Here is a 23925-nt window from a genome sequence, read left to right on the forward strand (position 1 = left end):
GCAACCAAACGTCATTTTCTTTGCCTATCTTAAAAGTGTTTGGTTTTCGTAATCAAAGAAGGTGGCTAATTGTACTGCATATGACGAAAGAAGCGCGAATTGAATTTCACCAAGAGATTCATTATTTTCACCAAGAGATGTTTGCGTTTAATAATAAACAATTACAATCAAGAATCACAGATACACTTGCGGCATTCATAAATGAGAATACGTCGTCTTATTGAAAAAGCCTTTTGTTGTACCTTCACTTGTTATTAAATGACTGAAATACAAAACAAAAAAAAAGTAGTATGACGGTCTTATTAAGAGCTTTAAAAGGGAAAGCAGGTAATATACTGGCCTCCAGACTTGTAGCATTAAAAGTATTGGCCTGGGATTTTCTGCGATATTCCTGGCTATTGAATCTTTAATCACAGTACTCAATCTCTAGTGCTCTAAATATATAAAACTATATATGGCTAAATTCATAATTAAAACCATAATTAATGAGCTGAGCATGTCTGGCTGAAACATTCTGAAGCTCAACCATCCCAGGAAAGTTTTCTTTTTTTAATTTATACAACAAAGAAGAATTGTTGCTCGGTTGCCAGCTGTGTGTTTGCCTCCGTTTTGCTTTGTCCAGGTCCCTGGAGAGGGTCTCAGGAGATCAGCTCTGATTTGACCATCCGCTTGCCAGTCTTGTTCACTTTAGCGTAGAGTGGGAAGTCTGCGTCGCCACTGGGGCTTGCCAAGTCCCTGCAGGTGGAGGGTCGCGTGCTGAGAGGTTTGGCACTGATGAAAATGGACGTGTCCTCGCTCTTTTTCTCTCCCCACCGCACCTCTGCGTACAGACTGCTGCAGCTGGACGTCTGTCGCCGTCCCACTTTGGCCTCTGCGGCAGGCCACTCACGTATGTCCACCACTGTATCGTACACCACAGATCCCACCATGCGCCCCGTGGTGGACTTAGGCAAGGATGGCAATCGGCGATTTGCCAAGGGCGCAGTCCTTGCCGGTTCTTCCTCTGTGACACAGACAAATGCTGTTTTTCCTGTACAAAATGCATACACAGTGACACAGGTCCCTGAAATTTGCTGAGGAAATTACTGTTTTAAAGATGAGTGGTTTATAGGCCTAGATCTGGCCAATTTACTTTTTGTCTGAGTCATGATTTGCTACGGCGTAATCTGCCAAAACAGAACACGGAGACATGCGTACGGTGTAATCTGCCAGAATAGACAATGGGGACATGCGTGCGCACCTGTATGAGTGTTTGGGGCATCTTTCCTTTCGGGCTGGTGACCGGCTTCCACTGCATCTGTGCGTTTCCCATCAACAGGGCTTCCTGTTGCTGCCTGAAACATCGTCATTTTTTTCTACGTGTGGTCCAGCAGTTCAAATTGTGCACATCATCTTAACCTTTTCAGTGGAGATCACTGAAATGCAGTTTGGATTTACTCCACATCTAATGTGGTTCATGGACTATTATTAAGCAGTGAGACCATCTTTCTTACCTGGGACACCTGCTCAGTATCATCTGTGAACTTCTGCTTTGCACATGATGCGTTCGATTTCCTGCAAACAACACAATGAATGTGTACATATGTGTAATATGGCAGTCTGGTCTTTGTGGCATGAAAAGTAAAAAGTAGAAAAGGCAGTAATAATGGATAATATCTGACATCTGAATACTTTTAAGGCATCACTTTCAACTTGCATGACCAAGATGGTCTTCTGGACCTTTTTCCATCAGCTAATACATACATGCTTTGAGTGGATATTTTTCTTTTTACGGAAAGCAAAGCACAGAATCATTATAATCTTTTGTAGGATTGGTGTGCCATTGACATTGACTTCTATTTGTAACATTGTGAAAAGTAATATTTATGGATCTCTGTATAACAATTTAACCAATTTCAAGGCAGCCATGTAGAGAATAAATTGGCTTGTTGATGGACTTTGTCTTTATCCTTAATCACAGCTTATACCTGGACATTAGCAAGCAACTACACTCTTTTCTATTTTCGGTAATGTCAGTATGCCCGGGGGGGTGCGTGAGCAGCCAGCTGACCTTGGACCCCCAGAGGTGTTTTTTCTCCCCACTTGGGAGCTTTTGGTTTGGTGGAATGTGTCTGTAGGGTGTCCGGGGCAACAATGAATGGAGGGAAGCCAGAATTACCTGTATGTGCAGCAGGTACAGAGCAGCAGGAGCCCAGGAAGCAGGAGGAAGGGGGCAGCATAGACATGGCCATTGTCCTGCAGCGGGGTCATGATCTGACATGCAGCACACACACAGACATACACACAGACACATGCACATACCTGGTCAGGACCTCAGGGTTATTATAAATATATGTTTCCTAATTTCTTGGTTTAATAATTCATGGCCATTAAACTACTCCCATAATGTGGGCTGTACATTGCCCATGTGACTGTAGTTAGGAGCCATAAACACACATTTCTTGCTTGCCCATTCTTCACGGCGAATCCTTTGGAGGCTCTCTGAATAGAGGCCGGTTATTTCCATGAATAATATCATCTAATTCTAAATGTAGATATTTCTACTTACATACACAGCTTTTTAACCTGTTCAAATATTTGAACAGTACCACTGGCCTATCTGTTTAGCTGGACGATAAACATCTTATGAAAGTCAAACATCGAACACCTGCATGACACATTACCAGAGCAAACTGAGCTGCATAATAGGAGAATGTCCTGGTGTTTTTTCCGCAGCTGTGTATCTTTGGGTGCGGTCGCCCCGGAAAGAATGCAGGAGTCTTACCAAGTTCAGTTCGGCGGTAGACTTCAGGATCAGGATGGAGAAAGCAGAGTCCCCAAAATGAGTGAAGTTAACACAAACCAAGGTGATCGGAACATGAAGTAACCAAACGGCATTCAGATTTGTTCTGCTATTTACAGTAAATGTTCTATCTGTAACTAAAAGAGGGACAATTACTTCCTTATTACTCTTGTCAGTTCAGATATGATTCTACCTACCCTGGACAATTCAAAGGGGAGTATTAATTGTAAAAATATGAAACCTTTTGTTTTTTTACTCTGCCCAAAAGCCTGTTTTTGTGATTTACCTTTAACATGATCCTGTGAAGTCACACTCTGCTGGTCACAGCATTACGCTGCTCTATGTGTGCCAACATTCACGTTTTAATTGTCTCTGTGTTCAGTAGTTTAATCTACATACGAGCACTGGTCAGATTTTCCCATATTGACTCACTCGCCAGGCCTCTCTGTACAAAGAGGAACCGCATAGTGTTTTCTCATTCTTCACAACTTCCTAATGCGGATGACTTCTGGGCAGTGGGACTGCCACTCCTTTAGTGATCGTGATGTCTGTTACACAGGTCATCCAACGTCAGTGACCCCTGGTAATAATAATAATCATCATCATCATCATAATCATAATCATAATAGCAGCGACAAAACAACAATACAACTTCAAAATGGCTTAGTGTGAGCTGCAAATCTGAAAAATGTGAAAAAAGTAGGAGTTTGTATCTCCTATGGGGGAATTGCTGTTTAACTTTGTCACGAAAAGCAGGATTTCTCAGTTAGCTGCATTGACTTAAACTAGAAGTAATTTTTGTCCAATAGAAATGCTCCTCACCTAAATCATCATGACTTGCAATTATATCTACCAGCCTAAATATTCTTTAGCTGTTAAAAACGATAAATTCTACCCACCCATCTTCCAGCCCCTTAACCACTATTGGGTACATTTGCTTGTCTCCGGGGATTCCTTGCAGGAAAGGGAAGCAATCAATTTAATTCGGTATTATTCGGCACTCCAAATCTGTCAGCTAAACTCTTTGTTTACCTGCACGTAGATTTGCTTTAGTTAATGAAATCGCTTCGAGTGGCACCAGCTGCATCACTTGAATCAATCTCAAACACCTTCACAGACAAAATAAACATTACAGTCAGCTTGATCCAGTGCAAATAGATCTCCAGCCAATTAGCACACTTCCGCTGTATAATGGCAAACAAATACGGTGTGGGTGCAGTCAGTAAGGAGACTTCCTCGGTGGAAATGTACAGGAAATTCTGAGTAAATGCAGGCTGACGGAGCGGCTTATTGAGGTCTAAGGACGATTACTGATTGTGTGAGCGCGGCACGCCCCCTGCTGATACATATGGGCACTACAAATCCAAACAGAACAAACCCAAATGCTTCTCCGTGAAAATTACTTTTATAGTGAAAACCATAAAAAAAAATTAGAAACGAGCAATAGCAATATATAAAAGTGATATATCTTGCGTAATATTTTGTGGCTTTGTACCTGGGACACAACCATATCGAGTGAATGAGGAAACGGTACTAACACTGAATCTTACTTACAGATATGCGACTGTATGCTGAGGTTTTAAATATCGCTCGGACTTAATGATTTACCTGTTACTTGTTTTATATGTGTCACTGGATTCTTTTAACTTTGCACCATGGTAAGCAGTGCTGAACTTCTGTTGTCAATGAAATGGCCCCATCTTCCGGGCAATAAGTTAATTTCACCCAGGGATGTAAAAAGGAGTGCGACCTGTAACACCTGATTAATGCCTCCAGACGGTTGAAACTGCAGTCATGTGGAGCCACATGACCGATCACATGTAAAATTTCAGCTATGACAGTAAATCATATTGTGTCACATTGATGCTGTTTTTCTCTCTCACAATATCATTTAATTAATCTCAATTGTAATTAATCTCAAAACATGGTTTGTGCATTGCTATGTTATGTTTCTAGCGTGCATAAACTCAAATTTGTTCCTCAAAAATGTTCCTCAGAGTCAATTTCTGTACATTAAAAGGGGCATTTTCCTGCAGCTAGGAGTACAACTAACCCCCGAGGGTGCAGCCCCAGTGATAATACTAAGTCATTTACATTCAAAGGTGCAAATACTTTTTTCCTGACAGGGCACTTGGTGTATTTGCTCTCATCTATCATCTAAGCTCGTATCCTGTTTAGGGTTGGGGGGTCTGAAATTTATCCTGGACAGCATATGAATAAACTGCAGACTAATATGACCACCAGTCAAATCATAACCTAAAAATGTAAATCATATATATATCCTGTTATTTACTGGACTGATATCCGGTGTTGTAAACCGGAGGTTCTGAATTGGTTTAGCTTCATTTTCCTCTTTATTCCCTAGTCAGCAAATTGCGACCCAAATGCTCAGCGCATATATATATACACATACGTATATTTTATTATTATTATAAGTATTATGTTTTTCCACCGCGCTTTCGGCGACCCATAAGAGACGAAACTCCTTCATTTTGCTGCCCGAAGCCTCCACTGTTTCTGCACCATCTGACTTGTCCGTCGCTCAGGACAAAAATCTGCGAAAAAAATACACGAAAAGTTAAATGTTGTTTTTATATTTGCTCGATATTCTGGTGTGTAAGTTTAAATATAATGATGCGGAATAGCTGATATAAGGCAAAGGTTCAAATGATTACATTACCTTAGTGATGCCCACGGGTAACATGCATGTCCCGATAAATTAGTTCAGTCGAGCTTGACTGTCGCTCACTTATCAGTCATAAATCTGGCCAAAGGAAACACAAGGAAGTGATCTGCTTCTCGGAGAATCACCTTCCCATACGACCTACTCTAAAGCAAACAAACAAACAAACCTTGCAGACACTGCAATTCCCGTCATGCATTTGGCGGACAGACACTGCAATTCCCGTCATGCATTTGGCGGACAGACACACCCCCTCCACCCCACGCAGTGACAGCTCCGGACTGACTGCCGGTAGTCCCCGCGAAAATGGCAGCCGAGAAGGGCTCCGGGCGGGGGTGGGAGCCGGACCCGCAGCCGGAGCCTGACCGGGATCACAGGCCCAGCAGATTGCCTCGGACACGGCCGTCGGTGTCCTTCGGCGACGTGGGGCAGCCGGCTGTGTCTGGGGTGGTCAGCCAGCTCTTCGGCCAGCCGCTGAAATTCGACCGCAATATCAAGCAGGCCTTCTACAACACGGGCGCCCTGATCTTCGTGGCCATCTGCTTCGGGGCCGCCGTGCTAGTCTTCTTCATCCTGGAAGCCTTCCTGCGCCCCCTGCTCTGGGCCGTCCTCTGCGGGACCTTCCTGCACCCCTTCAAGCACTCGCTAGCCCGGATCGGCCGCTGCTGGCTGGGCGGTCTGAAAGACAGCGGCACCCCCATCGTGCTGGGCGCCGTGCTGCTGCCGGTGTGGTTCGTGAACCGCGGCGTGGACGCGCTGGGAGGGCTGGTGTTGGAGAGACTGGCGGTGCTGCTGGCGGTGGGGGCCGGTGCCCCGCTCCTCTGTTTTCTCTATTACTTCGGGAGCGTCATCGGCATGCAGGTGATCCTCGGGCACTTCTGCGACGCCGTGTGCGGCGCCTTGGACTGCTTCGGCCCGCTGTGGGTGAGTGGCCGACGGACACACACCCCTCCGGCGTCCCGGGCGGCCGCGTGTCCGGCTGGATAGCACCGAGGGACACGGTCCGGCCCCTGGGTCTGATCGCCATCGCGTTACCCAACACTGCTGAGCGCAGCTGTGCCTTAAACCTCTTAATACAACCCTTCAGGTTCAATCAGTTTCAAGGTCTCCGCCTGGGGGTGAGAGGGGGTCTGGGCTCGTCACCAAACTGATGATAATTTTAATTTTTAAATGTCGAATGAAGTCGTCAGTTTCCTAAATAAGATTATGAGGATTATAAAAATGATACGTTCAATATTAAATGTAGATAAAAATAAAAGACCTTAAAATAAGCATGTCTACCAAATAGAAGCAAATAAAAACCCAGTGGGAATTTAAAGCGAAGATATATGTGACCCCGAAAACACAGGGAAGACACCTTGGTGGACTGTTGTCTGCTTATCTAGAATAATATTACATTTACAGCATTAATGTCTTAAGCCAAATAATCAAATATATTTCAGTTTAATTGCATTCCGTTATGAAAACCTGGTGTTATTCCTCAGTGAAGAAATGTCACCCCCATCCCTTAGTCTAAACATGCCTCCCACCCCCAGGTTGGCACTGTCGTCCTAGGCTATCTCCTGGCCGTCATCTTCAAGTGGAGACCCGGCACGGAGAGCTACCTCCGTACTGCCTCTGTCCCTGTGTGGACCATCCTGCTCTTCTACTTGGGTGAGTCTGGGGCTGTAGCAGTGAAATCTTCGGCTGTCTTGCAGTTTAGGTTTCAATATTTCGGGTGCAGAATCTTCCCACCCTGGCAGTAACCCGTACCGCAGTCCGTCTTCAGCACGTTGGAGGAACAGGGCTGACAGTTAATTCCTTGTTTCCATTTGTAATCTGCGTATGGTACCATTCTTAGCGATTTTCATGAATTTTAAATGTAATACTCTTGCCGTTTAAGTCTCACTGCTGTCTCAGTTACAGTAATATTTCTCAGTACTTTCATCCTGTTTCTTCTTCCTCAGTTCCTCTCTGACAGGAAACAGCAGAATGCCTTTACAGAATATCGCCATCACTATGTTTGTGTATGCATGTATGTGTGTGTGTGTGTGTGAGCGTGGTTGGGTGTGTGAGGGGCATTAAGCAGTGTTTTAAGGTGAATTATGAGCCGAGCTGAGGTGGCTGTATCAAACGTCTCCATAACAGGCTTAGCTTGCTTTCAGACCTATAACATGCGTGTCCAGATGAGCTGTACTGGTCGATTTGCGGTTTGAGATGCGTGACTACGGGAGCTTTTGAAAGCGGAAGGTCTGCTGCACTGGAGATACCCTCAGGGTGGCCGTTCACAGGAAGTGTGTGGTCACGTGATCGGCCGCCCTTCCTGTCTCCCTGCCCAGTGTCACTGACGGGTTGCTGGAGAGTCCCGGTCTTTGTCGTCGTGGTCGTCCTGCTGGTTGTCGGCTCACAGCAGAAGACACCCAGAGTCTCAGGAAAGGGTGAGTGACTCGGGAGGGAGTCCGCCGTCGTCCTGGCCGTGCAGACGTGGGGCTCCTGTGGCGCTTCGGCTGTGCTCCGCTTGTGTGGTTAGACGCCCCCCCCCCCATTTAGGATACCCTTGTAGGACCTCTCTCTCTGCTTCAGGTGAGCTGCCTGGCCAGGTGCTGTCCTTCGCTGCCAACACCATCCTCACAGCCATCTCCTTCAGCCACCTGAGACTCGAAGAAGAGGATGGCCGAGCTACGCCTCTCAGCAATGGCGAGTCCGGGATACAGGCAGCTGGGGGGGAGGGGAGGGGAGGGGGGGGGGGCGCTAGAAAGCAAGCCAGCACCTGTCATGTGCGTCCGCGTAGCACTGCGCGTGCCTGCCCCCTGCATGCCCTGGAGTTTGCGTGTGGGTCCGTGTGCAGTTAACACGTAAGGTATCTACATAGCTTTGGTTGACATCGCATGACGTTTCGCATGCATGGGTTACGGAGCCCCGCAACACTGCTATAGGTGCAGCAGATGGCGTGCTGGTTGAGGCGCTGAATGTGTCGGCATTCCTGGGATGGAAACCGGTGTTGTACCCTTGAGTAAAGTAATAAATGATGGTGACTTTCCAGTTGTATTAACAGATAAAACTGCAGCTGGTTTGATCACATTACTTAATGGTCTGGAGATTAGAAGGTCTTTGTAAATCAGCATGGAAGCTTGCTCTGGTCGGTAACCCCCCTGCCTTCTCTCTCGCAGACTCCCCCGCCGAGGACCCCGGCCGCCGGGCACCGCCGCAGCTGCAGACCCTGTCGCACCGGAAGGCCAGTGACATTTACTTCGTTTTGCTGGGATGGGCCATAGTGCTGGTGCAGATCTGGATGAACGTGTGGATCCTGCAGCTGCTGCCCATTCCGGTGGCAGGTAACGGGCTGAGCCTCCCAGTTACATGTACACACGTTCCCCTAGAGGGCGCTGTTTTACCTCACTTAGGGAAATGAGAAACACCTTTTTATTTGAATTTTTCAAGCCTGCATTTGTTCTGACTTGTGCCTTTTGGGGCTGGTTATCACTGTCAGGGTTTGTTGGTCGTTGTAATAGTAAAATTACAGAATCGCAGTAGTTTGATTTTGTGTGTGTGTGTGTCCAGTGTGGGTCCTGAAGAAGCTGGCAGTTCGGTTCGGCCTGATGGCCTTCACAGAGCGCACCTTAGCATCGTGGTGGGCGGTAACCTCGCGGTTCCTCCAGGAGAGACAGGACGTTCTGCTCCCGGGGCCCATCAAAGGCCTGGTCCACTTCCTGCTCCGAGTCGACACCAAGGTAAGGCAACCAACCCAGTCCAGTCCCCTGGCGGAAGGTATGCACATCACACTGTGTGGAACTGGATCCAGTTCAGATGTCAGGTTGAGTAGTATTACAGTGATGTTCGTTTCACTGGTCCGTTATCCCCGACATGAGATTCAGGTTGAACATGCCTGCCCTTTACTGATTGGATGTGAAGTCAGTCTTTGTTTTTATTTGGTCGGTTATTCCTGATGCATGCGCTGCAGTGGCTGCCCTGTCTTTAATGCACAGAAGAGTTTGCCGGTGTGTGTCTGCTCCCTGAACGAGTCTCTGAGGGGACCGGGGCTTGGTCTGTCCGTCTTGGTGGGGGCTGTGCTTGCAAGTGGGGGTGGGCGGATGACACCAGATTTCCTCAGCATTTTAACATCTGCTCTGGGCGCCAACATATGTTCAAGTGACCCTTAGAATGGACTTCATGTCCACCTGATTGTTTCTGCTGCTTGAACACTTTGCGTGCATCATCTGTACCTCTGAACATTTTGGGGTCTCGCCCCATTTTCGGATGGGCTTTGCACAGTTCGGCCAAAACGGGGACGTAGGCTGTCCAGCAAACGGCTCGATTCTCTTTTTTCGTCACATCCAACGTAAAGCCTGGTTTCTTCTCGAGGTCTGCAGGACGCCAAAGAATTTGGTCACAGGCTAAAACGTTTCCTTTCGTCCTTTTTTCAATATCAGGTCACATGTGCTCTTCTGTTCCTCTCATTTGGAGCAGTTTTCACCAGTTAATTATCACCGTCTTACAGCTTAAGCCCGTTTAGCTGCTTGCACCTTCAGGTTATTTTCGCTGGACATCGACGTCCATTTTGTTGGGTAAGAAATGAAGAGACTGTGTTGAAGTCTGCCTTTTGACTTTGAGTCTGTCGTTATTTCTGTCCTGCTTCTGGAGTGTAACCGGGTGAGCCAGGGCAAGGGGGGGGGGGGGGGGGGGGCACAGCCTCACTAGAGGTCCTGTGATGTTTGCTTCTCACCTGCACTCATGTTTGTTCTCTCCAATAATTCCCCACTGTCTTCTCGTCTTCCTCCTGAAAGCTGTGGCAGTGGCTTAACAAGCAGGTAATGGCACTGTGGCTGCGGCCTGCCGTGCGTGAGAGCGAGTGAGAGGGCCTGCCTGTTCCCGTCTGCGTGCCGCTGGAAGCTTGGCCTGTGGCACCCGCTCGCTCTCAGACCGAAATGTTGGCCTTCCCGCTTTCTCCTCCAGCTCCATATCTCGTCGAGTGGGCTATTGAAGGTTCGCCCCCCCCCCCCCCCCCCCCCTCGCGAGTGAGAGAACAGGCTAAATCTGTCCTCCTGACGTAAGCCAAGTGTTTCAGGTTTTATTCGATTGCCAAGAAATAATCATAGCAATGATCTAGAGTAGAAAAAATCCTCCAAAGGGATAGATGAGTAGATAACCTGCTGTCCCGAGGCTCTCGCATGCATTGCCATGCGGTGGACAGTCTGTCCGTTCATCTGTGAGTCCAGCCAACTCTTAGCGGCTGTTCTTCTCTGTCCCTCGCTGATAGGCTGCTGAATGTCAGAACCTTCCATAGCTTCTGCTTCTGTGTTGCAGCTAGTGGGCTTGGGTGTGTGTGCATGGAGAGCGGGGGCACCCTTCAGCCTGCTGTGATTTGTGGTGGGGGGGGGGGCGCGACCCTTGGTTGAAGGGGGTCCCTGCTGTGTGAACCTTCCCTCTTCTGTTTTCCTGTATGATATTCGGAATGGGTTCACAGCGCCATGTTTGTCCGAAGTTTCTGCTGTCAGGACAGGGGTGGTGCTCTTCTTTGGGGAGCAGATGGAGGCCCTGTCCGCCTCACCTGTTAGCCTCCCTTCTTCATGGAACTGTGAGGTAGAAAACCAACAGCCATCTGTTTGTGAATGATTGAAGTGAGGTATATAGCCCAGACAGACTCCGCTAAAGTGACTCAGTAATGCAGTCCAGTAAAGCTACTCTGTAATATAGCCCAGAATGACTCTGCTAAAGTGACTCAGTAATACAGGCCAGATGAACTCAAGTGATGGCCCCTTTGTTTAACAGCCTTTTTTTTAGACTAATACCAATCCATTTTAATACCTATAGAAACTAATATCCCTAATTGTGTGCTCCATTGGGGCCATTAATTGAGTTAAATCTTGACGTGACCCACTCGCAGCGTAAATTCATTATGCCACTTTGACTGAAAGCGTATTACACAACAAGCATCAGACCTATTGTGGGAGTGATATGCTTCTGATTTCAGCTGAGCCCCCGAGGGATAGATGCTGACAGTGTTTTGTGCAGCTGTACAGGAAAACAATGGGAGTTTACAATCTACTGCTAACTTCTCCGTGGTTACGGTGCCGATAACCAGCTGACACCGGCCGCGTCGGTCGACTTGCCCGGAGATGTTTTGTGTGTCTGGGAGCCATAGAGAAACCTGCTTTGATGAAATTATCTTCCGTCTAAATCAGGAAGCAGGAGAATGTCTGTTTTTGGAAAACAGGGGATTTTTGGCAGGCTTTAAAGGGGCTGTGTCGTACCCGCTGTGGTTGTCGTGGAAACCTTCCCTGGACCGCTCTGGGGAGATGGGATGCAGGTTTCTCTATGTGTCCTGCCACGGGTGTGTGTTTGGATTGGGTGGCACTATGTGGCAGGTGACTCTTTGTCCCTCCCGCCCCCCTGCCGCCCCCCTGCCCACGACGGCTCGGCTCTCTCTCTCTCACAGATGATCATATGGCTGGAGCAGTCTCTCGACAAGCTGATCAGCATCTTCATTATCTTCCTGCTGGTGACAGGCACTCTGCTGATGGCCCTGCTCCTCACTGCCATGGTAACTGTATGCCACGCCCCGTATGCCACGCCCCGTATGCCACGCCCCCCTCGGCGCTCTCCTACGCCTTTCCCAGATGCCCTGTCTGCACTGCTTTCAGGCACAGCACATGTTTGTCTTACACACAGTTAAGGGAAATGTTATTAGGTTATTCAGGTAGTACGATGAATTGCTTAAAATAGAAGGGCTCTGTGCAGTGAGCTTTCAGGAGCACGGCAACCCAGTGGGAGATTTAATATTAATATATACATGACATCAAATATGATAATACATGCATCCCGCTGTGTTAGCATTGTACATTTACTTTTCTCATTATTTAGCTGCTGCTTTTAGCAATGTACAAGCAAGACAAATATCAGATTGCAAGCGGATGGCCGTCAAGGAGCCAGCTGGATACCAGTGCAGCTAGGCCGAGCTTCCAGTGAGCTAACACTGGAGTAGGAGCTGTACAGTGTGTGACAAACAAATCAATAGTACAGGAAGGGAGCTATTCAAATCAGGCAGGTGCAAATAAGGTCGCCCAGGAGGCAGGGACGGATTATGGGTTGTGTGGGCCCCTGGGCAAAACGTTTGCGAGGGCCCCCACCCAGCACCAGCACCACCACAACCACCACAATTCAAGGGCCCTTGGCAGCCAAACGCCCTCCCTATAGGGTCAGGGGCCCTTGTAGGCAGAGGATCAAAGAATGTAGGCCCTCTAAAATAGACAAACGAAAATACATTGTTGATAAGCGTTGCAAATTGTTTTGAGCTAGGGGCCCCACGGGCCCCCTGCACCCCAAGGGCCCCTGGGCAGCGGCCCCGCTGGCCCGGTCCGTAATCCGTCCCTGCCAGGAGGCCACCTAGGGGCCGCAGACAGAGATGGCGAGTGGCGCACTTTGTGTGTCATTTTCATATTTAAATACGGTGGCAGAATTCATCCAGCCTGAATATGTGATGTGCAGTTTTGGGCTGCCTTCGTGATGATGAATTCTCACCTGGATGATTTGGGTTGGAAAAATCCTCATTTGGATTTTGGGGGTGGCAGTTTCTCATTTGGTTGATGTCTGGCCTGTGTGGTGTCCTGTTCTCCAGGTTCACCACGAGAGCGTTCACATCATTGAGGTGACCAGCAACCTGATCAACGAGACTCTCTCCAACCACCCTGAATGGGCCAAGTAAGTCACCCGATTTGGCGAATGCATGTGTCCCCTGTTATCACAAAGACTGTCAGCCATTAAGAGACCCCAGATGGCTGTACTGGCCTCCAGTATGGGCCATTCCTTCCCCTTTAACAATCCACTTAATACTTCTCTTCTACACAAAGTTGGCTCCCCGAAGCCCAGGTTGTCCAGAAAGCCCTCAACTCTGCTGCCACCAACGTTTACCAGCATGGCAGAGAGTGGATAACAAACAAGGTGAGGGGCGGAGCCACGCTGTCTGGTTACCCTCAGATTTATCCTTCCTGCTTGCTGTAGCTCTGTTTCCTGTACGCGCTGGCATACCTGGCATACAAGCCTGAGGTCTGAGTTCCTGTACGCGCTGGCATACCTGGCATACAAGCCTGAGGTCTGAGTTTCTGTACGCGCTGGCATACCTGGCATACAAGCCTGAGGTCTGAGTTCCTGTACGTGCTGGCATACCTGGCATACAAGCCTGAGGTCTGAGTTCCTGTACGCGCTGGCATACCTGGCATACAAGCCTGAAATCTGAGCTGTGCTGCTTTGTTGAACTCCGCACCTATAAGACATATGGAATGTTAATTAAATTTTTTCCCAGGGTGCATTGGGGAAGCTGGTTACTGTGGTACATTTGGACAGGATGCTGAGTGCGGTTGTAGGAGACCTTAGAGATGCCACCTTGATGCAGCCTCTCTTTCGCTCCACAGCTGCACAAAATGCTCGGTGAAAAAGTGAACAATACTGCTGTGATAGAGAAGCAGGTCCTGGAGCTCTGGGATCGACTGTACCACTCCTGGTTTGTCAAGGTGGGGCCCTCTTTAAAATGGGAAAGTCCTGAGTGCTGAGGACTCGTATCGTCGGGTTTCATCAGGAACTAGGGTCCGGTGGGCTCCTGGCACTGGGGCATCCCATGCTGACCGTCTTGTGTGTTTCAGAACGTGACCCAAACGGGACGGAATCGTGGGCACAAGACGCACCTCCACCGGCAGAACAGCTGGTTGGGAGACATCCTGGACTGGCAGGACATCGCTTCCTTCGTGCAGGAGAACATCGAGACCCTGCTCTCAGTGAGTGGATCACCCTCGGGCTCCTCACCCGCACCTCAAACCTGCCCGCGCCCTCCACCATCTCACCCCTCCCACATAAACAAACAAACAGGAACTGTTAACGTCCAGATTAACAAACAAACGAGAACTCTTAGCATTTGCCAGAATAGCTTGTCATAAAAGTTGGCTTGTCTTTTCTTGGGGACATCCTCATGAAATTTGTTTACCGATGTTGCTGTCTTACTCAGTTTTTCCCCAAAAATATGTAAATCTGTAAAATATTTACTCATTCATCTGATACTTTCATCCAACGCAACTTAGAGTAGAGAGAGGTGTTACAATTGATGTGTGCTTCCTGGGATATGAACCCACGACCTTTGCGTTATTTCAATGCTGTACGTGTTCATCTACAGGAGCCACTATGTACGGTATGTGTGACTGTAATTCACACTCAAAAATAAGATGTAAGTGGACAGATAAACCCCCTTGGGGATTAAAGCCTAATTACCCGCGTGGAAGCCTTCAGTTCTGCGCTCTGGTGTCGCTCCCTTCCGCAGCCCAGCTGGTCACTGGCACTGCGGTCTGACCGCCACTGGCATGCCAGCGACTTACAGCAGCAGCCAAATGAGAATGAGCGGGACCCACTGCTCCCTCGGAGCCCCATTTGCGAGTTCCATTGTCCTGGAGCAGCGTGATGCCGTGTCTGGACGTGGCGCTCGCCGTTCTCTGCCGTTTCCCATTGGCCGTTAGCGCGCCGGGACCAGATGGTCAGGAGGATTCTGGGATGCGGTCCCAGATGCACGGCCCCTCCGTCGGGCCACGCGATCAACCGAAGTCATCCCGGCGTAAACGTGGCCGCTCGCCCGCCGCCGAGGGGGTGACATCACACCGCAGTGCATGCTGGGTGACGAGGCGACCGCTCCCTTGTTCTCGCAGATCGTGGAGTCGCTGTGGGTGGTGATGAGCCGAAATGTGGGCCTGCTGATCTCCACCACCACCACACTGCTGACGGTGCTGTTCCACAGCGGCACGGCGCTGCTCAACTTCGCCCTGTCACTGGTGAGCCCGTCACCCCCGCTAGCGGATTCACCATGAGTTTTTATTGCCATGAGGCAGGGAATATTCTAGAAGGGATCAGCCAATTGGAGGCTCCGGCCGCAGACATAGATCTGGCGAACCTGACTACCTTAAGAGAGTACAGATTTGGAGGGAGTAGAGATCTGGAGGGAGGTGAAACAGGACTGTGTGGGCAGTCCGTCGTCGTCGCCGTCGTTGTGAGTGCATCCAATTCTCCTCCCTTTAGCAAAATCAGCCCTGCTTGTCATTACCTAATTTCTGTGTGGCTAAATTAATTGCACCTTGTTGATGTCTTGCTTCACAAAATTCACCTTGAACCGGCAGATCACACAAACTGTAATGAATATAAAAATAAAAAGCCATTATTAGCGCACAAACATGCAGACAACAGCAAACCCGCATCTGACCTCTAGGTGGCGTGCTCTTGTGGTGCCAGGCTGACATCTGTGTGGGGGCCGGACAGTATGCAGGAAGGTCACTGAAGCTGACTTTGTTTCTGAAGGAACGGTGTCCTGATCTCCTGGCGTTTGTCACGTTTTCTCACAACGTGTCGCTCGGTGTGAACTGCTCCCTACCTGCTGGGGGGGCATGACCTCCTTTTGGAAAAGAAGCAACTTTTGATGAATGTAGCACAGTTCTTGCAGCCAGGGGACTGTAGTGCAGCCTGAAACCCAGTGTGGAAGGAGGGAAGGTCCTCTGGTGGTTTGCGGGAGGATGGATGATCCCAGCGGAGCCTCACCCACCCCTTTCCTCTCCGCCACCCCCCTGCCCGCTTTCTCTCTCCCTCTAGCAGTGATTTCATTTATTTGCTTAGCAGAGGTTCACAGCTGCCTTGTGTGTGTGTGTTTGATGGCCGCTTCCATTGCCAGGTGATATTCCTCACCACCCTCTTCTACCTGCTGAGCTCCAGTGGTGAATATTACAAGCCTGTCAAGTGGGTGATCAGTCTCACCCCTCTGTCTCAGTCCGGACCCTCGTCCAACATCATCGGCCAGTCGGTGGAGGAGGCCATCAGGTCAGCGGGAGGGGGGCGTCCATACAAATGCACCCACCCACACGCGCACGTTTGTATCCATGTGTTTGTGGGAAAAACCCCAGTCCCAACAATGACCACATTTGAGGACCAAATTGTCCCCAAAGTCCGATAAAACCTGAAATTTCCTTACTTTTGGGGACACTACTTCAGGTCCCCATTTGGATAACCTCAGTTTTATAAAAATCTGTGAATGCAATCATAAAAGTAAAAATGCCAAAAGTCTTGTATTTTGGTTGGTTACTTATGGTTAAGGTTAGGGCTGGGTGGGGTTAAGGGTGTTGTGATTGGGATTAGGGAAAGACCAACGTGTGTGTGTGTCGTCCTGCCGGCTGCGTGACGCTGGCCACCTGGCTTTGCACACGCTCTTCGAAATGCAAGAACCCTTTTACATGCAGCCCTATAAATGTCTTGACTGGTAGCTAAGCAACAGGTAACCAGGATCCTGATGGCTGCTTCGGTGAAGCACACTGCAGGGGTTCAGCTAAACTGAAACTAGGTTAAGTAGAGTATTCCATCTACTAGATGTTTTCTGTCCTCCGTGTGGTGACATTCCTCCGAAGTGTTTAAGAATCAGCGGGGAAAACCTAAAATACCTGGCTAGCCGTAGTTAATACGGGCAGGAACATCACTGATACAGACGCCTCTGGTTTGTTGTCTTTCCACCCAGCAGAGGGCGCCCTCACTGCTCTTGGGACCTGACTGAGCCTGTAAGCCCATGCAGGACTGGTGCCCTTTCAGGGGGGGGGGTCTTACAGGCTGCGCGCTGAAGTAAAAGTTCAACGCTGGTTCAAGTCAGCTCCCCAAATACCACGTCCCAGAATACACCGAGCTACACTAGAGCCCTTGTGTTCCCGGACTGGTGTCTGAATGCTTAGTTAATAGCTTTATAGAAGTCAATGAACAGGCAGAAAGTGAACTGGGAATAAGATACCAGTGTGTGATTCCAGTGGAGTGCGAGTTCATGTAGCCTCTGTAGACTGTGATGTTGTGGAAGGGGCATCCCGTCAGGAAAGTCCTTTGCCGTTACTATAATGTTCAGGTGAAAACTTTGCCTTACTGGCTGACTATAAATGTTGCGGTCTGACAGCATTTCCCAGCTTCCAATGAGCGTCGTGTTCATGGATACGCATGCCTCTCTTTCCAGGGGTGTCTTTGACGCCTCGCTCAAGATGGCCGCCTTCTACGGCCTCTACACGTGGCTGACCCATACCATCTTTGGCATCAACATCGTCTTCATCCCCTCTGGTGAGTCCCGAAGCAGACGTGTACATATGAGGGTGACGGGATGTGAATCGGCACCCCGGGATCCGTGAGATGATGTAGGGATGAGTGCGTAGAGCACACGTTTAAAAAGTGAGTCTGTCTTGCAAGCCGTATGCACATGGAAGTGTGTCCCAGCCAAGACGTTACTCGGGGGCTCGAGAGCCGGCATCAGAAAATACATTGGGAGACATTTACTGTGAAATCACCCCACCCAGCAAGTCCGCAGTCCGAGGTCGGCTCTGGCCTGGCGGCGCGCCACGGTCACCATGGTGATCCTCTCCTCAGCACCTGATGTGCACGCTTGTTCCTGCACCACAGAAAAGTACAGTGCTGTGGTCTGTGTGCGAGCGCCATCAGCTCGTTGTCCTGGGGGGGCATCGGAGGGCTGATCCAGGGCGAAGATCTCGCCGCCTCCTCATCCTACCTGGGTGTAATATCACTGTACAGGGGGGCAGGAGGAAATCACATAGATAAATTCAAGCTTTACGTTTCCCATCTTTGAATAACTGGACCCCCACCTACCTAGGATGAGATGTTGAAAATTTCCTTTATCCAGTCATGTCCCCAGGCTGTCTGTCATACTGAGTGAAAATCAGCATTTCAGCACATCCTGTACAATTGGAATGAAAGTCCTGCAGAAGCCAAACAGCATTTTAAATCTTAATTTTTCGTAATTAAACGTATTAAACTGATGCTTGAAAAAAAATGTGATTTTTCTCCTCGGATTCTTTCTGTATTTTAGAACATGTATCTCAGAGTTTTATTCAGTGTGGTTCCCGCCCCAAAATTCCCCCCACCTTCCTAAAATAACAGCTTGCTTTACAAGTACCCTGGAGCAAAGGCACTTTGATCAGATGGCCCCCAGTAGGGTAGGGGCCGCACTTCCATCCACAGCAGACGTCATTCTGTTCCCGGAGATCTTGGCGATGCGCCTTTACGCCGAACCCTGTCCCATTCCGTCTCTGCCTCCTGCCCGCTGAGCCACCTCCCCACATCAATTGTCGGGTCTCTGAGAGTGGCTGTGCTTGAACCCTGGTTCTGTGGACCGGGCTTGGATCTGCCGTCGTGCCGTGTGCCTTTGCCTGAAGGTGCCGGTCTGCTGGAGCCAGGGGAGGCCGACTGCCCATCTGTCAGGAGTCAGACATCATGTATGCTGTCCCAGAGATCTCTGCTGTGTGACTGCAGCCATTGGCCCGTGGACCAGAAGCATGTACAGGAATGGAGACGGATCCTGCATGGACCTACAGGTCCTTGGCGCGGGGCTGGTGTCCTGCTTTTTAAGGGCATGTTCCAGAAACGTGTGCAGATCCAGGTTCCCACCTGCTCTGCTTGTCTGTTTTGTGTAAATCCACAGGAATGTCACTCTGAAGCTGCCGTGGTCTGGGGGGCGGCTTTCAGCTTTATACCCCCAAAATGAGAAAAATGTTGGCCCCCACCCCATGCTCATGCCACACCTCCCTCTCTCCTGGCAGCCATGGCCGCCATCCTGGGTGCGGTGCCCTTCCTGGGCACGTATTGGGCAGCGCTGCCTGCCGTGCTGGACCTGTGGCTGGTACAGGGGGAGGGTGTGATGGCCGTGCTGCTGCTGCTCTGCCACCTGCTGCCTACCTACTTTGTGGACACCGCCATCTACTCTGACATCTCTGGGTGAGGGCCAGTCCACACGCCCGTCTGTCTGTGTCTGTGTGACTGATGAGATCACTGTGAGGTTAGACTCGGAGTTCTGTGACCATGAAGGACTAGGCTAACGTTAATGCTAGCCCTTAGCATCCAGGATGGAGCCAAAAAATTAGCAGCATCCCTCAAAGACCAACAACATATGACTTTGTCTCGCAGAGGGGAAGGGAGGGATAGGTTTGGCAGGACGACAGGAACATGATACAGGCAGAACCTCAAGAAGTCCCCAGGCTAGGATTGTAGGTCCACTTTCACCAGGACACGGACCCCAAACACAATGAACCCTTGAGCATCTGAGCTCAGACTTGGTACCACAGGAAACTTGGGGGCGGCTACCAGGCCACGGTCTCTGGCAGCGAAGGGGACCGATGTTCTTCCAGCCTCAGAAATGGCAGATGTGTGTATGATGGCCTTTATCGCAGTGAACCTCTATAGAATGTCACCTGATGTTGTCCCCCAGCGGCGGGCACCCATACCTGACCGGCCTGGCGGTGGCGGGGGGGGCATACTACCTGGGGCTGGAAGGGGCCATCATTGGACCCATTCTGCTCTGCATCCTGGTCGTGGCGTCCAACATCTACAGCGCCATGCTGATGAGCCCCAGCAGCTCTCTGCCCACACCTGTGCAGCCCCCCTGGCCCCCTGATGTCCCCCGGTGAGCTCAGCCCCCACACCTCACCAATACTGCCCTTTTTAGTCTCTTTTTCTTACCATGTTATTTGCCTTTCTGGTTTATTACCACCGAAGTGTTTGTGTGCCGGTTCACACCCATTCCAGCCTGATTGGACAGACCCTCACCCTTCCAGCACTGCCCCCTCACTTGACAGCCAATCAGGCTCCGTTCTGTTCCCAGTATCAATTACCACCTCTGCAGCGGTTGGTCATATTTGTGGTCACGTGACCTGTTGCCTGGTAAACTTGTCAGCGCAGACCACAAGATGGTCTCGTGGCTGGTTATCACTGCAGTGTTAATGTGGTGAAGTAAGAGTTCACTGCGATTTGAACCTGTCCAGGCAGAATGATATATTTCCCCTAGTACCTGTTTACAGCCCATGCTATAGGCTGCAGGAATGTCAGCTGATTCCCTGCTAAAACCACGACTCATCCCTATTCCACTCCCATTGGTGGATGAAAGGTCACATACTATATATATGAGTCAGCATATTATTCCAAGAGTGAGACTATTTAATTTCCGTGATGCAATAATAATGGGTGCCCAAAGGCTGCAGTCTTCTACAGATTATTTGACCATTTGGAAGGTTGAGAAAATGCTATTTTTACGTGTTTCTTTAATGACGACATTTCACATGAAATCGGACTTCCTGTAGAGGTTAACGTTGTGGACGCGGTGCCTGCTGTTTGAGCTGCTTTCATTAGGACTGAAAGACAAAGAAAAGGCAGAGGATTCTGTGTCTTTGTATGGATACAGAGGATTTGCTTCCTGTTTCAGGCCTGCCGTGGCATGCGGACTTGTAAGCATTTCATCTTGTCGGTGCTGCCCTGAAATGTGGTCGGTCAGAAAGCAGTTTTCTGTTGGACCTTGGAGAATCTGAAACGTCTGGAAATATGAAACCCGCGGTCTGTGACCTTTTTTTTGGACTTTAGTTTTGTCGGGTCTGGACGTTTCCATTTCAGACCGTTCGGTTGTATTTCACAGAATCAGGGCAGTAGGTATCTGCCGGAAGCCAGGGTCATCGACCGTTGCTCCCCCTGCTGGTGGCCTCAGAGAAAGTCATGCTGACAGACTGACATCTCTCTCCCTCCTCTCTCCTCTCCTCGCTGGTCCTCCCAGGCCATTTGCGGACAGCACTGGTCAGCAGAAAGGTACAGGCGAGTGACTGGGCGAGGCTGTCACCAGGGCGGAGGGATGACGGCATCTGGCTCTTCCCGGAAAGGAGACCGACGTCACGCTTCAGCCAGCTGGCCCTGGAGGGGGGAGTCAGGACGTCCAGCAGTACAGCGAAACCCTGGCTTTAGTTACCTTTAACACGCATTTCCTGCAGGGCCCATACATACATCACCTCACGAGAAGAGAGAGCATCCCACGTCGCTTTGTCCCCATCTGGGTCTGGAAGGGCCTGAGACGCCCAGCAGAAACCCCAGGGGGGGGGGTAGTAATCCATAGGGGGCATTATGGAGCTGGCAGGAGACCACTAGAGCTTCCCAGTGCCATGCTTCACGTTAGTGTTACAGGATAATTGTCCTCAGGTGCCATTAAGAGTTCTGTCCTTACTGCTGTTGCTTTGGGCAGAGTGGAAGGTGTCCTACACACTGTTAATCGCCCTGCCTTGCCTGGTCGGTCTTGCGCAGTAACGTTTGCTAAATGTGCCTCAGAGTCCCTGCAGAAACGCAGTTCTCTGAAGTACCTGTAACACCTTAACACTGGTGTTTTTTAATGCTTAACACGCGTCTCCCGCCGCGCTCCTTCAGGGCCACGTGACAGAGCTGCAAATGGAATCCCTAACTCTGAGCCAGAGTGCTGCTCGCTGCGTCTGTCCCACAGGCCCGGTACCCGCTTATGGTAGGAGGAGGATGTGACAACTCGCACGCAGGAGCACAGAACCCCTGGACCTGCATATTTCAAGCCAGCTGCCGATTGGTGGAGTGGGTTTCCGTGACAAGCGGCTTGGGGGGAGCGCAGGGGTGTCCGAGTCTCCTGGCACCATGACTCTCATGCTCATGAAGCCCCTGCTGACTCAGCAAGCTCAGCTGGGGGATTAGTCTGACCGGAATTCCCTGGAGACCAGGAAAGCGAGTCGTTCCCCGTCCTCCTCTCTCGGTTTTGTTCCCCGGGTCCTCCTCAGAGGCAGGGTCCCCTTCCTCTGCCTTTTTTCCCCTCCTCGCCTCCCCCTTTCAGTGCCGTCTGCTAGTAGGTCCCAGGAATGCAGGGGAGGGCAGTGATGTCACTACACAGACATGGGCTCTGCCCACGAGCAGCCAGTTAAGCTTAGTAATCAGTGAATCTGAAGTTGAACATGAAGTGACACTGAGATGTAAAACCAGAAAAGTGCAGTTCTGTATCAGAGGGGAGGAGCTAGGCTCGCCGGGGCCGACCGAGGGGAGGGGCTAGGCTCGCCGGGGCCGACCGAGGGGAGGGGCTAGGCTCGCCGGGGCCAACTGACTGACTCTCCTGCTTGCACTGGATTTCATTTCATCAATTACTGTAATTTTTTGTCTTTTTTTTCTGTTCTCCCTTTACACTGGTTTGCCCCCCAGCCTCTGATGTTGGACAGTTGTCTGCACCCCCAGTTAGATATACCAGCTTCCTTAGACCACGCCCCACTGAGGGAATCCGTTCTTACGTTTTGTGCAGTTTCAGTTTTCCACGCGAGGAATCGTAATGTCAGTGGCTGCTGGAGGACCTTGACACCACGCACCCCAAGGCAGATGTATGCCTGTCTGTTCTGTTAATGATCAAACGGCACATTATTGGAAGATGAAGGTATGGCCTTCTAGAGGTTTCAAAAAATGATGGTTACTGAACACATATCCCATGATGCATTGCACTCGTCACATTTCCGAACTGTTAAACAAAGCACACCTGCACATCCCAGACATGAGCGTCTTGGCGCCTTGTCCCCTTTGGCCACCGGTTCGCCTTCTCACTGACACTAGATGCACTTTTCAGGGGGGGCTCTGGTAGGTCCTGCGCCAGATAAACGTTTAATTTCCATTCAAGCACCTAAGTGGGCAGATGCAGCTGCTGTGATTTCCTGTGAATGTCCATTTCAGGGTGTAAGCGTCTTCGTGGAGGGGGTGCTGTCTGCAAAATACACTTAATGTTACCGCCTTAAGTTGAGTTTTCTACTGAGATGCACTGAGAAGATTAAATGGTTTGTGATAGAAAGGCAGACTTGTGTGCTTTCTTTTTTTGTCCAGCATGAGGAGTCAAATTCCACACGAAGAGCAGAGCCTATATTCGCGTGAGGGAACAGTGCTACCCACTGACCCAACACAGGGGGTTAAGAGTTTAACAAAACTCCCAGCTGGAATCCCTACCCTGAATTAAAGGTATAACTTAAGTTCCTTTAAAAAAATGTTGGACACTGACATATTTCCACTGGGAATTTAGAGACCTCAATTACAATCTCCAAAAAAAGGGAGTAATCCTGGGGTAGGAGCCTCAGCGCAGGTGTCATGCTACATCCATGGTGACGTCACTAAGCAAGCATGCATGAGCGCCACACTGCTCGCTGGCCGTGGACATGCACGGGGGAGGAAGGACATGCTGCTGCTTTCAGGCGTGTGGGGGCCGGACACATGAAACGACAGCGCTGTGGGAGCCAAATCACTTTGCTGATTCATTCCAGTCTTCAGTCTTTCACCAGGTGGGAACAGCTTTGGACGAGAAGCTGGACAGCGTTTCATTCCGCGGTCAGAACCTTCAAGGTCAGTTTCTCCCTCGGTCTGGAGAAAAGGGAGCTTCAGGTGGAGGCATCAAACTGACTAATAACCCTAATAAAATGAAGCCCCCTGCCCCCACAAAGCATAACATTTCATTAACCTCCGTCCCACTTTCCACTGGTGTTTAATTTAGCGGTTTCCATGGAAATCCTGCCGTATCGCGCTTCTGGCTGCAGAGGGACGCTGTGAGGCATCGCGCCTCGCGCCTTAATTGAGTTTTTAACCCGCCGCCCCTGTCCCTGTTCTCGGCTCTTGCTTCTCGTCAGCGGCTCGCGCT

General features: G+C 49.9%; 2 protein-coding genes across 8 annotated transcripts; one reads left to right on the forward strand and one right to left on the reverse strand.

The window, feature by feature from the left end:
* Nucleotides 1-121: 121 nt before the first annotated feature.
* Nucleotides 122-5804, reverse strand: LOC125727461 (uncharacterized). Of its 5 annotated transcripts, XM_049004173.1 has the most exons (10): nt 5463-5624; nt 5196-5337; nt 3815-3891; nt 3682-3736; nt 3215-3362; nt 2664-2785; nt 2159-2253; nt 1494-1554; nt 1241-1334; nt 122-1030 (listed from the first exon to the last, which is right to left on the reverse strand). In XM_049004173.1, the coding sequence occupies exons 5-10, from the start codon at nt 3246-3248 to the stop codon at nt 639-641; spliced, it is 798 nt and encodes a 265-aa protein (XP_048860130.1). In that variant the 5' UTR covers nt 3249-3362; nt 3682-3736; nt 3815-3891; nt 5196-5337; nt 5463-5624; the 3' UTR covers nt 122-638. The 5 variants fall into 5 exon arrangements, with proteins under 5 accessions (XP_048860130.1, XP_048860129.1, XP_048860128.1 ...); XM_049004172.1 differs by lacking the exon at nt 3682-3736 and adding an exon at nt 5716-5804 and having other exon boundaries at nt 3815-5337; nt 5463-5546; XM_049004171.1 differs by lacking the exon at nt 3682-3736 and adding an exon at nt 5635-5711 and having other exon boundaries at nt 3815-5337; nt 5463-5546.
* On the forward strand, nt 5712-23095 carry LOC125727460 (transmembrane protein 245-like). Of its 3 annotated transcripts, XM_049004168.1 has the most exons (18): nt 5712-6389; nt 7001-7118; nt 7784-7882; nt 8028-8141; nt 8615-8779; nt 9006-9175; nt 10229-10252; nt 11881-11985; nt 13060-13142; nt 13292-13382; nt 13853-13951; nt 14081-14212; nt 15128-15250; nt 16138-16283; nt 17449-17549; nt 19040-19214; nt 19705-19899; nt 21037-23095. In XM_049004168.1, exons 1-18 carry the CDS (start codon nt 5772-5774, stop codon nt 21080-21082), a joined length of 2604 nt encoding a protein of 867 aa, XP_048860125.1. In that variant the 5' UTR covers nt 5712-5771; the 3' UTR covers nt 21083-23095. The 3 variants fall into 3 exon arrangements, with proteins under 3 accessions (XP_048860125.1, XP_048860126.1, XP_048860127.1); XM_049004169.1 differs by lacking the exon at nt 10229-10252; XM_049004170.1 differs by lacking the exon at nt 8028-8141.
* The last annotated feature ends 830 nt before the right edge of the window (nt 23096-23925 follow it).

The sequence above is a fragment of the Brienomyrus brachyistius genome, unplaced genomic scaffold (assembly GCF_023856365.1).
Source record: "Brienomyrus brachyistius isolate T26 unplaced genomic scaffold, BBRACH_0.4 scaffold98, whole genome shotgun sequence".
NCBI lineage: Eukaryota > Metazoa > Chordata > Actinopteri > Osteoglossiformes > Mormyridae > Brienomyrus > Brienomyrus brachyistius.

What these genes read in the sequence shown, in the direction of transcription:
- LOC125727461 (XM_049004172.1), bottom strand. Translation starts at nt 3,248, where the DNA reads ATGCGGTTCCTCTTTGTACAGAGAGGCCTGGCGA. An exon ending in ATGCAGCTCAGTTTGCTCTG is followed by an intron (nt 2,254 to 2,663) that starts GTAATGTGTCAT and finishes GCTGCATGTCAG; the next exon opens with ATCATGACCCCGCTGCAGGA. An exon ending in ATACTGAGCAGGTGTCCCAG is followed by an intron (nt 1,335 to 1,493) that starts GTAAGAAAGATG and finishes ACGATGTTTCAG; the next exon opens with GCAGCAACAGGAAGCCCTGT.
- LOC125727460 (XM_049004168.1), top strand. Translation starts at nt 5,772, where the DNA reads ATGGCAGCCGAGAAGGGCTCCGGGCGGGGGTGGGAGCCGGACCCGCAG. An exon ending in AGCTACGCCTCTCAGCAATG is followed by an intron (nt 8,142 to 8,614) that starts GCGAGTCCGGGA and finishes TCTCTCTCGCAG; the next exon opens with ACTCCCCCGCCGAGGACCCC. An exon ending in CATCGTCTTCATCCCCTCTG is followed by an intron (nt 17,550 to 19,039) that starts GTGAGTCCCGAA and finishes CTCTCCTGGCAG; the next exon opens with CCATGGCCGCCATCCTGGGT.